Source organism: Sminthopsis crassicaudata, chromosome 1 (genome assembly GCF_048593235.1).
Source record: "Sminthopsis crassicaudata isolate SCR6 chromosome 1, ASM4859323v1, whole genome shotgun sequence".
NCBI classification, from domain to species: domain Eukaryota; kingdom Metazoa; phylum Chordata; class Mammalia; order Dasyuromorphia; family Dasyuridae; genus Sminthopsis; species Sminthopsis crassicaudata.
In genome coordinates, this window is record NC_133617.1 from 415,537,478 (window position 1) to 415,550,459 (window position 12,982).

General features: G+C 32.5%; 1 protein-coding gene across 3 annotated transcripts in view; it reads right to left on the minus strand.

Annotated features, from left to right (window-relative positions):
• KIF27 (kinesin family member 27) overlaps positions 1 to 12,982 on the minus strand; it is a 111,846-nt gene that overhangs the window by 53,722 nt on the left and 45,142 nt on the right. For all 3 annotated transcript variants that reach the window (XM_074280155.1, XM_074280154.1, XM_074280156.1), the window contains 4 exons: positions 10,918 to 11,124; positions 10,093 to 10,262; positions 8,552 to 8,685; positions 1,994 to 2,149 (listed from right to left, as the gene is read on the minus strand). In XM_074280155.1, coding sequence (XP_074136256.1) covers positions 1,994 to 2,149; positions 8,552 to 8,685; positions 10,093 to 10,262; positions 10,918 to 11,124 — 667 coding nt within the window. The remainder of the gene's footprint in view (positions 1 to 1,993; positions 2,150 to 8,551; positions 8,686 to 10,092; positions 10,263 to 10,917; positions 11,125 to 12,982) is intronic.

Below are 12,982 nucleotides of genomic sequence, written 5' to 3' on the forward strand. Positions count from 1 at the left end.
GTTTGATGTAATCAAAATTTTCTATTTTGTGATCGATAATGATCTCTAGCTCTCTTCTGGTCATAAATTTCTTCCTCCTCCACAGGTCTGAGAGGTAGACTATTCTCTGTTCCTTTAATCTATTTATGATCTCATTCTTTATGCCTAAATCATGGACCCATTTTGATCTTATCTTGGTATATAGTATTAAGTGTGGATCCATATCTAATTTCTGCCATTGCTGATGATTTTAAATACATGCACTAATCATTTTAAGGAAAACGCCACTTATTCCTATGAACTTCAGTGTTTTTAACAAAAACAGATGTTAGGATTTTGCCAAATGCTGCTTCTGCATCTATTGAGATAATTTTATGATTTTTGTTAGTTTGGTTACTGATATAGTCAATTATGCTAATAGTTTTCCTAATATTGAACTAGCCCTGCATTCCTGATATAAATCTACTAGGTCATGGTATATTATCCTAGTGATAACATGCTGTGATCTCTTTGCTAAAATTTTATTTAAAGATTTTTGCACCAATATTCAAATGGGCTTATTTTCTTTCTCTGTTTTGACCCTACTTGGTTTAGGTATCAGTACCATATCTGTGTCATAAAAGGAATTTGATAGGACTCCTTTTCCTTTTTTTCCAAATAGTTTTCATAATATTGGAATTAATTGTTCTTTAAATATTTGGGAGAATTGTAAATCCTTCTGGCACTGGAGATTTTTTTCTTAAGGAGTTGATGAACAGCTTGTTCGATTTCTTTTCCTAAAATAGGACTATTTAAGTAACTTACTTGCTCCTCTGTTAATCTAGGTAATCTATATTTTTGTAAGTATTCATTCATTTCACTTAGATTATTAGATTTACTGGCAAAATAACACCTAATTATTGTTTTAATTTCTTCTTCATTGGTGGAAACTAGCAATTTATTTTCTTCTTTTTGATTTTCTTTTCTTTTTTTAATCAAATTAACTAAAGGTTTATCTATTTTGTTGTTTTTTTCCCATTAAACCAACTCTTAAGTTTGTTTATTAGTTCAATAGTTTTCTTACTTTTGATTTTATTTATCTCCCCTTTTATTTTCAGAATTTTAAGTTTGGTATTTAATTGAGAGTTTTAAATTTGTTCTTTTTTCTAGCTTTTTTAGTTGCATGGCCAATTTGTTGATCTTTTCTTTATTTTATTCAAGTAAAATTAATAAATATATAAATTTTCCCTAAGAACTGCTTTGGCTTCATCCCATAAATTTTGGTATGTTGTCTCAATATTGTCATTCTCTTGGATGAAATTATCAATTGTGTCTATGATTAGTAGTTTCACTCACTCATTCTTCAGGATTAGATTAGTTTCCAATCAATTTTTGATCTATTTTATCCTTGGTTCTTTATTACATGTAATTTTTATTGCATCATGATCTGAAAAAGATGCATTTACTATTTCTGCTTTTCTCAGTTGATTTTGAGGTTATTTATTTATTCTTTTGGAAATAAAATGGGATAACCACTAGCTGAAGAATGGTTTAAAGTATATGATTGCCATAGGATAGTATTGTTTTATTAGAAACAGCAAATATGAAGAGTTTAACTAAATAAACATCGGAAATAATGCAGCAGAACGAAGTGAAATCATACTTGGTGACTAAAATAAGTTAAATGAAGAGAGCATAAAAAGGCAGCTGAACTGTGATCAACTGTAATGACCAATCCCAGTCCCAAGGAACAGAAGAAAAGGCTTATTTCTCTTTTCAGTAGAAATTGGGAGCCTAAAGGTATGAATTGTCAAATACTCTGTGAGATATGATTACCAAATGAGTTGGGGTTTTTTTTTTTCATTACCCAAGGAGGATACATTTCAGGATGTGAGAAATATCAATTTGTTTGCTTTTTGATTTTACGTTCTACTGAGTTTGATCATAATAAGCTTGCAGAAGATATTGAAAAAGCAAAAGTACTATATTAACAAAAACATTGTTCCTTACGAGTTGTCTTATAAGAAATTATTACCTGTTTTAATTAATTCTTTAATGAGCTCTTCTTTCATCTTGATATTGATTGTAAGTTCTCTCATTTTTTGCTTAGCTTCTGTGAGTCTGAGTTCTGAATTCTTTAATTTTTGCAAGTTTAATACCTGACTTTCCTGAAGACATTCAACCTTTATACCTAAAAATATGAAATAAGCAGAATTCAGTTCAAACATTTATTAGCACCTAGTTCATGCAATGCTCAGCACTGTGCTGAGAATAATACAAAAAAGAAAAAAAATGACATGATCTTACCTGCAAGGAAATGATAATCTAATAGTAAAATAAGAAACAACTAAATATACTCACAATACATATATAAAGAGAGAAGGGAGAAGTGGGAGGGAGGGAAGAAGAGGAGAGGAAGAAAATGATTAGAGCAAATGAGAAATAAAAAGTATTTTAAGAAACCTTGCAGAAAAGAGACTACTTTGGGCAGAAGGAAGTAGGGAGGTTTCATAGATTTCAATAATTTAACTTAAGAAAGGATATATTCTGGCCATGAGGAATGGCATGTTGCATGAGCCAAGTAACACTGACAAGGTTACAAGGGAACAGCAGAGAACAATATCAAGCTAAGGAGTTTTATATTTTCTCCTATAAACAATGAAGAGCTACTAAAGTTTCTTGATCAGAGGAATGATATAGTTGAAATTTATATTTTCATAACATTATTCTAGGGCAGTTATGTGGTACAGTGGATAAAATGCTGGTCCTTGAGTCAAAAAGATTCTTTTTCCTGAGTTTAAATCTGGCCTCAGCTGTAACCCTAGATGACTTAACCCATTTGCATCAGTTTCTTTATCAGTAAAAAGAATAGAGGAGGAGATGGCAAACCACTCCTGCATCTTTATCAAGGAAACCTCAAAGAGGGTCACAAAGAGTCAGACTAGGGCCAAATAGGGTGAAATTACTTGCTCAGGATCACACAAGAAGCAAGTATCTGAGGCCAGATTTAAACTCAGGAAAATGAGAGTTCCCTGGTCCCATACTCTTATCTGTTCTATCACCAAGCTACCCTGATCATTTGTAGAATAGGGGATAATGGAGATTCGTTTCATTCATATATTAAAACTATCATTGAGGTTCCTTCTTCCAACTCTCAGGATTTTGTGACTTTAATTTACATTGATCTGCCTCATGTAATCTATATTCTAGCCAAACTGATCTCATGCTAGCATTTCTCGGTTCTGTGGGTCTTTACACAGACTGCTCCCCATTGTCTGCATGGGGAATTCTCTTTTCTCCTCCACTTATTAACATTCCTTTTCTCCTCTGAACTTCTGTTTAGGTGCCACATCTTAAATGAAGCCTTTTATGAATCCTGCCATTTTAAGCACCTCCAAACTCTCTCCAATCATCCTTGGACAATATTTACCTGTGTATATGTCATCCTTGGACAATATTTACTTGTGTATATGTTGTCTCCTAGTATAATTCCAATTTTTTTTCTTTTTTTGCTGAGGCAATTGGGGTTAAGTGACTTGCCCAGGGTCACACACATAGGAAGTATTAAATGTCTGAGGCCAGATCTGAACTCAGGTCCTCTTGACTTCAGGGCTCTATTCACTGTACCACCCAGCTGTCCCCTATAGTTCCAAAAATTTTAAGACTATATATATGTAAATAAATTTCTGAAAAAATTTCTGAACACCTCCCTAAACTGTGCATATTTACTTATTTACAAATTACATGATGTAATACTATGCCATTATAAATACATTCTAAAACATAAAACAGAAATTTAAGAAGAATGGAGCAAAGATGGAATACTATTTGATCTTAGGGCCTATAGAAAGGAGCCAATGGACTCCTCTAAGTAGAACAGTGACATAATTAGACTTGCCCTTTCCTTTGTATCTTGGTAGGTCTGTGGAGAAAAGATTGGGAGAGACTTGAAGTAGGAAGAACACAATGGAAAACTATTGGAGTAGACAGAAGAGAGAGGATGAGGCACTAATCTAAAGTGGTGACTCTGAGTAGAAGAGATGAGAATCTAAGAAGGAGATGCCAGAGAGAGAACAAAGACAAGCTTAGGCAACTGACAAAGTATGTGGAAAAAGGTAAAGTGAGGATAATGCTGAGTTTGCAAACTTGTGTGACTATATGGTTAGTGGTCAGTGATTCCCTCAATAGAAATAGCAAAGTTTGGAAGGGATAAGATATATAGGGAAAAATATATATATAATCACAACCTATCTATATTTGCTTATACTGCCATATTCATTCTTTTGCATTAAAACAAAACAGAACAAAACATGAGATTGAGGGGGGAGAGTTGCTATCTGCTGCAGCTACAAGGTCACGGTGAGAAAGGACACTACAGGGAGTTTTTCTTGCCACAAGTAGAAGGCTTGAAGGCTAGCAGTAGGAGGGAGGGGACAGAGTGGGATGTTTCTTAAAGGGGGAAAGAAGATAGTTCTACCTTGCTAACAAGCTCAGTGTTAGCTATAGACAAAAGAGGTGGGATGTGATCTGTCTTCTCCATCCTCTCACTGATTCATCATAAATCTCTGGGTCGCGTGGCAAACCATTATCAAAAAATATTCCACAGCTCCTACTTCAAAAAATCATAGCCCTAAGAAGCTAGAAACTGAGTGAATGGCCATCAGTTGGGGAAAGGCTGAAAGTATATGAGTGTTATGGAACATTATTGTTCTATAATAAACAATCAACAGGAGGATGACTTCAGAAAGGCCTGGTACATGAACTGATGCTAACTAAAGTGAATAGAATCAGGAGATCATTGAACATAGTAAGATTATGTATAATTAACTCTGATGGACGTGACTCTTCAAATGCAAGGCAATTCTGACCAATTTGAATGGTTTTGTGATGGAGAGAGCTATCTACACCCAGAGGTAGGACTGGGGAGACTGAATGTGGATCACAACATAAGTATTTTCACCTTTTTGTTGTTTACTTGCTTTTTGTTTTCTTTATCATTTTTTCCCTTTTTCATCTGATTTGTCTTGTGTAACACAATGAATGTGGAGAAGGTATGTTTATAAGAATTGCACATGTTTAACCTATATTGGACTGCTTGCTGTCTGGGGAGGTGGGGTGGGGAAAGGCGAGGGAGAGAAATTTGGAACACAAGAGTTTTGCAAGAGTGAATGTTGAAAACTATCTTCATATATTTTGAAAATAAAAAGCTATCATTTAAAAATATACAAATACATTTTAAGAAAGAAAAGAAAAATCATAGCTCTATTAGAATGTAAGCAACTGTTTTCCCTAGCACTCAAAAAATGGCATATATATATATATATATATATATATATATACATATATATATATATAATGAACATTTAATACATGTTCAATTCAATTCAATTTATCAACAGTGCCAAAAGTTGCACAAAAAAAAAGAGAGAAAAGGGGGAAAAAGTCAAGGATGATAATAACTGAGAAAAAGCCATGGGATTTAACATTTAATAAATTAATAACCATGGGAGGGGAAGTGTAAATATAGAGGTGATGAGTATAGGGTTAAATAAAGAAACTAGTGGGGGCATCTAAGTGGCGCAGTGGATAGAGCGCCAGCCCTGAGTTCAGGAGGACCCGAGTTCAAATCTGATCTCGGACACTTAACACTTCTTAGCTATGTGACCCTGGGCAAGTCACTTAACCCCAGCCTCAGGGAAAATAAATAAATAAATAAGGAAACTAGCGATTTAGCATTTTAATAAATGTTTGATTGACCAATTTTATAAGAATACAGCATGCATGACAAGAAATGATATGGAAAAAAGTCTGGAAATATAGGTCAAAGTCAAATAATCAAAAAGAATCAGTTCTAAGCCAAGTATTTGTATTTTATCTTCTCTAATCAATTAAGAATCAATAACAGTTGAAAATGGCATCTTGGAAAGGAGGACTTTATAGTCAGAAGACTTGGGGGTTCAAATTCTGATTCTGTTACTGAGTGTGGAATGATCTTGGGGTTGAATCATCATTTCATCTCTCTAGGCTTGTTTCCTCATTTGTAAAATAAAGAGCATGGAATAAAGTCTCTGACATCCTTTTGGTTCTAGATCTTTGATCCTGTAATTCTCAGAAGTATGAGTGTTTTTGAGCAAAAATGTGATGTTATCAGACATATGTTAAAATGGCAGCTCTAATAAAGATGGATAGAAAGGAGATATAATTGGCTTTCTAACTGTCAGTCTAAAGCCATTTTGAATCATTCTGGTAGGAAGGAAGTCAGGAGGGCCTGAACTAGGGTGAAGCAGTGGAAAGGAAGGAGAGAAATACAAATGTGAGAGATAATATTGTGGAGAAAGAAATCACCAGGACTTGGTAACTGAATGAATAAAGAAGGTAACATAGAGGAAAAAAGTCAAGATGACAGACGTTTTAGGTCTAGGTGACTAGAAATCAAGAAAAATGGATAAGTTAGGATTAGCAGGGAAAGACTATTTTGGAACTGTCTAGTTTGAAACAGGAATATCTGCCTAAAATATTCTTAAATTATTAGCCTAACTTACGCCATCTAGGCTCTCCTTGTTAATAAATAGGTCAAGGGACAATTATTAGTGATAGAAAAGAATGAAAAGGAAAAAAAGGAGAAATCCAAGGAGAAAATGAAGGCAAAGATAAGGAGGAACTATGCAATAATAGTAAATTTAAGAGACTAGTCTATGTTAAAATGTTTTTAGTGCAAAGCTCTTCTGCAAACGAAGAGAAAGGGAGTATACTCAACATCTAATGAATCTTGAAAGGCATTGAATTTAATTCAATGACAAATTAAGGTGTTCTGTTTAAAATAAAAATGAATATTTTAATAAAAAAGAAAACTATATGATAGACAATGGGTTCAGTTCCCTCCTCCACTACCCCATTTTCCTTACAGTTATCATACTTTAATCATATATGAAAATAGCCTCTGGTCTCTTCACTCTTTCCTTTCCAGTCTATTCTTCAAACATCTCTCAAATTAAGCTTCCTAAGATACAACTTTTACCATGTCACCAGCATAGTCAAAAAACCTTCTCAGTGGCTTCATACTGCCTCAAATTCAAAACTAAATGGATGCCAGAGGGTTCACACTGAATTTAAAAATTTCATGTTAACATTGTATTGTTTTTTTCATATATTTTGTAAACATTTCTCAATTACATTTTAATGTGGTTTCAGCTGCCTTTAGGAATTTTACAGGCCACTGAATTTGACACATTTGGCCTAAAAGGCCAAAATACTTGTGATCATGCCTTCACAATCTGTCTCCCACCTACCTTTCTAGCTTTAGTTTATTCTCTTCCCTTTCCCATACATTTTATTCAAAATAAATTGCACTACTAGACATCCCTCAATTTTATCCTATCCTTTTCTGCCTCTATGAATATATTTCAAGCTTTCCCCCATTCAAAAGGCATTTGTTTCTTATCTTCACCTGTTGCAATTCTTTTCTTCTTTAAGGCACAACTCTTGTATCAGCTACTTTATAAAAGATTCCCTAATTCACTCATTCCCTCCTCTACTAAAACTGAAAGTGAATTTTTCCACTTTTAGGCTTTTTTTTTTGGTTGTTTTTTGGTTTTTGTTTTTTGATACTTTGCTGGGATCTCTTCAAATGCCCCCATCACATGCTATATATATTTTGTATAATACTTATTTGTGTATATATCATGTCCTCATTATCAGACTGTAAGATTCTAGAGGGCAAGGATTAAGCTGTTCTTCTTTTCCCCCAGAATAGTACTATATACTTTGTGATGTCTAAATACATGTTTGCTGAGTTGAACTATCAAACTATAATGAAAACTACACTCAAAACAAATTTAATATCAATGTCACTTTGATATAGTTACAGTGTAACAAACTCATTACAAGTGATCAAAACCTGTTTTACAATTGATTTACTATATCACCTAGATAAATAAGGGCACTGAATCAATATTAAAAACATTGCCTTAAAAGAAAAGAACTAATTCAAGTTTAATACACAAAAATATAAGCACACAAGCCTAATGAAGGATCTAGTCTCTCTCTGATCAAAGTCAATTACATCACTGGTGTGAAATTATAAGGGTATTCTAAAATAAAGTGATGTATTGTTTATTCAACAAATGTAAATTGACCACCTACTAAGTATACTGCATTTAGGGGTTTTACAAAGATAAATATGGTACTATTCCTGCCCACAAAGTATAAAAATAGCTGCCGTGAAAAGCTTTACAAACAAATTTTCTGTTAAGAGATCATAACCATAGACAATCCAAGGGATAAATTAATGTTTACAGAAACTTTCTTTGAGAGATTTGATCTGAAGGGATTTTGGCTTTTGTCTAGATATAAATGATCCCAGTGAAAAAATGTTTTGATCAATGGTTTAAAAAAAAAAAAAAGGATCACAAAGAATTAGAAATGGAGTTCAAGTTGATAGCATAAAGGAAAAAGTTATGGTAAGCAGAAACCCTAGCCTTTTAATTTTCCTTTTCTATCAATCTCATAGAATTTCTACTTCATAGCAATACTTCATAAACCAGAAATTAAAGATTTGAAAAATCATAATATCAGTTGTAAATGTCCCCATTACCTGATATACTTTCTGTAGGTTGTGGGCCTTCATTCTGCAAACTTGACTGTTGTTTTTGATTTGGAACATCACTCATGTCCAGAAGAGAACAAATAGAGGTTGGCTTTCGAATCCATCTAAGATTTCTAGATGTTCTAAAATAAGTTGAAGAACAAAGATAACTTTAACATACATCTGCCTCCAAAATTAGCTCTTATCAGAAGGCATTAGCTTAAAGAAGAGATTTAGTTGATATTATTATTCCTCTAATAAAAAAGGTTACTCCTTTGGCATTAAATTCTTTAGGATTTACTAGTTCTGCTATCCTAAGGCATTAAGAACATGTTCTTACTCCCTATCTCCTCCTCTTCTTCAAAAAAAAAAAAAAAAAAAAATCAATGGATCAATCAACAAGCACTGTGAAATAACTACTATGTGCCAAGCACAGTGTTAGGTTCCAGGAATACAAAGACAAAAAAGGAATAGTATTTATCTTGATAAGATAAAATCTTTGCCTTAATTTGTAGCTCCAATCCCATTAACTGCACTTTCCTCCCCCAACAAAAACCACATAGTTAATGAACTTCACCTATTATTTGTTATTCTGTATTTAGCACTGTGGGCGACAGGAAAGTTGAGAAATGTATAATTCTAATCGTATGGATATGATCTCTTTAAAAAAAACTAAAACAATGATACAATAACAGTCTCCTGTGAGGAGAAAATCTCCCAACAGATTTCCACATGAAAATGAAAAAAATGCATGTGTCTGAATTAGTTAAAACTGGAAACAATAAAGCTAAAGCAACACTTGGATAATCAGTGATATAGACCCTTAAAATGTTGTTGTTAGGAAGCTATTTTCACTGAGTCTAAATCTAAATAAATAAAACATATTAAATAAACTATTATGGATATTTTAAAATACTCATATAAAAAGTATATAACTAACATAGGCAACCAGATTTTAGGGATGATATATGGTTATTATAAAGTACCTATAATTTTCAATAAACTATTAAAAATATTTCCTCCATCATGCTGAAAAAATAAAAGCACTGCGACTTTTCAACAAAGTTACTTCATCATACAATATGAAGGTACTGTCCCTTTTGTTATCAGTTTTGGCATTCCTTTGCTTAGTTTGTTGAGTTTGCTTCCAAGCCATCTAGAAAGGAATTAAGTTTTAGAAACCATACACAAAATGATCTGAGGTTATGTAACCTTGGTTTTAAAAAAGTGAAATTCCATCCCACTTACATATATGCTCCTCAGGAGATTTTCTTCTTTTAGATTCTCATGAAAAGTGATGATTTGAGTTCATTTATATACCAATGAACACTGGCCACATGATATACAAAGTGTCCTAGAAAAGTTGTGCTAAACAGCTTCAACAGTTTAAAATATCAGGAAGAGTTTTCTGAGATTACCTACATTAATGTATTTATCACTCTTTTAAAACAATCCACAAAAAAAATCCTATTACATATAAAGGAAAAATGTTATTTACATATATTTAATATATAATACCACTACTATCAAATCTATATTTTTTACTATACCGATATCCAGGTTTTTCTTGATTTTCTGTATCTTCTTCATCACTGTTATCAGAAAACTCACAATGAAGGACTTCATCTTGTTCTTCTATGTGACCCAATAGCATCTGACTTCGGGTTCGAAATCCAGCTACCACTCGATCAAGTGAATACATAGGAGGGCTTGTGTGGACCTTAAAGTGATTCACCCACCATCCCCAACAACAAACAGTTAACATAAACTCACTTACACCTGTTTAATAATTAATAATTATCAGCAAGTAAATTAATTACCCCAAAACTTGGTCTCTTAGACTTTTCATCCATATTAAATAGTTGACATTTATAGAGCCCTTTAGGCTATTTTAGACTGCAGACTATTTTAGAAGCATTAACTTAATGAAAGTTTATCATATGAAGTAAAATTCTAGCAAGTGTGCAAATAACAATCAAGAAATATTCCATTATATAGGCATTTAAGGTCTGACATATTCAGGTTCAGTTCATCAATACAGGTATTCCCCTTCCATGATGTAGAACAAAACCCATCTATACTTCCACATCTTGTAAAATTCTTATCCATATTCTACCACTGAGGATCTACCCAATATGCTACCAGATATATATATATATATGTATATATATATATATATATATATATGTATATATATATATATATATATATATAAAATACATATATTTGTGCAAGTATTTTTATAAATGAATATGTATATTCTTGTGGGTGTGTAATTCATATGTAAAAATATGTGTGTGTATATATATATATATATATATTACATACATACAAACAATATATAGTAAAGTGTAAGAAACATATTCAGACTTTACCTTTCGGGCATCTGGCCATGTTGGGACATAAATATAGTGTCCAAAACTATTATCAAGTGGCACAGTGTATGGCCTCTTTTCTGATATCTTTGTATCTGGTCCATCTCCACAAGTTCCTTTAGATACAGAGGCTATGGACATGTTAAGTTTCATGAGTTCTTCATTCAGCTGGTTAACAAGAAGTTGCTGTTCTACTATTTTATCATTCTTGGTGAGGAAAAGAAAAAAAAATTTTAAATGTCAAAACCTAACTACATACATGTAGATGAACATAGTGATTAAATATCAGTTACATTCATTAAAAAGCCTAGTTTTAGTTAAATTCTTATGTATCTCAACTCAGCTTTCTAGCATTCTTCAGGGTACAAAATAAGGAATAACCTAGAAACAAGCATACAAATATTTAATAAAAGAAAAGGTATGGAAGAGAAGTTCTTTAAATTTCAGCAGATGCTAAAAACATCTTATATCACAATAATTACAATTTTATGATCCACACCATCCTACTTTTCAACATCAAAACAAAGGTTTGTAGAATCTTAAGAGCCAGAAATGATCCTGAAGGGCATTTAGTTGAATCTTTCATTAACACAATAATTCTTTTCAATAATAAAATGTTCATAATGATCTCAATGAGTCATTAAAAAAATTAAGAGTTTGTTCAATATTATCTATTGTAAGACTAGAATATAATTATGGTTCATTTAATAGAGAATTTCTTTTCCAAAAGTTAAAATAAACAAATTAACATGTAAAGGGTTAGTCTCTCTTAAAAACTTCTGACAATCTGGATTAAAAGGATATTTTTCTTTTTTTATTATAACTTTTTATTTACAAGATACATGCATGGGTAATTTTTCAGCATTGACCCTTGCAAAGCCTTCTGTTCCAACTTTTCCCCTCCTTCCCCCCCATCCCCTCCCCTAGATGGCAGGTAGTCCCATACATGTTAAATATGTTAAAAGTATATGTTAAATGCAATATATACTTTAAATAAATGCAATATATGTATATATATTTATACAATTATCTTGCTGCACAAGAAAAATCGGACTTAGAAATAAGGTAAAAATAACCTGAGAAGGAAATAAAAAATGCAAGCAGACAAAAACAGAAGGAGTGGAAATGCTATGTTGTGGTCCACACTCATTTCCCATAGTGCTTTCGTTGGATGTAGCTGGTTCTCTCCATTATTGGACAATTGGAACTGATTTGGTTCATATCTCATTGTTGAAGAGAGCCACTTCTATCAGATTTGATCGTCATATAGTATTGTTGAAGTGTATAATGATCTCCTGATTCTGTTCATTTCCTTCAACATCAGTTCATGTAAGTCTCTCCAAAAGGGGTATTTTAAAAAAAAATAATTAATACACACAATCTCTGAATTGGAAGGAACCTCAAAAGTATCATATTCATTCATAGTTGAATGAGAAATTCCTTTTCCCATGTTCATAAGAAGAGATCATACTGATTCTACTTGAAGATCTCCCACAATTAGGGACCCATATCTTCCTGAAGTAGCCTATTCCATTTTTGAACAGTTTTAATAGTTAGAAAGCTTTCCCTTACATTTGACTATAAACCAATATCTTCCATTTCCTCTTCTTGCTAATATTTGTCCACTTCAGTCAAGAACAAAAACATCTAATATTATTTTTAGCTAAAATATCTGAGATGGCTATCACATTTCTCCTTAACTCTCTTCTCTTGGCTAAACATACTTAGTTTTCTGTTTGTTTTTGTTGTTTTGTTTTTAATCAACTTTGTATAGCACACATTTCATTTTTCTCAATCCTGGTCACTAGCTTCTAGTCATATGACCTTATTTTTGTTTATTCTAAAATGTAGCAGTATCTAGCACAGGATAGAAAGACTAGGGGGACCATTACAATTATGATTAAGAAATTTTCTCAAAAGCAAAAATTAAATCACTGATAGAGTAGGGCAGGATAGTATAATGAATTCTTATTTAATGGTGCAGGAATTTGAAATGATGATTTCAAATACTCCATCTGCTACCACCTATGTGACCTCAAATATTTCACTACTGGACTTCAGTTTC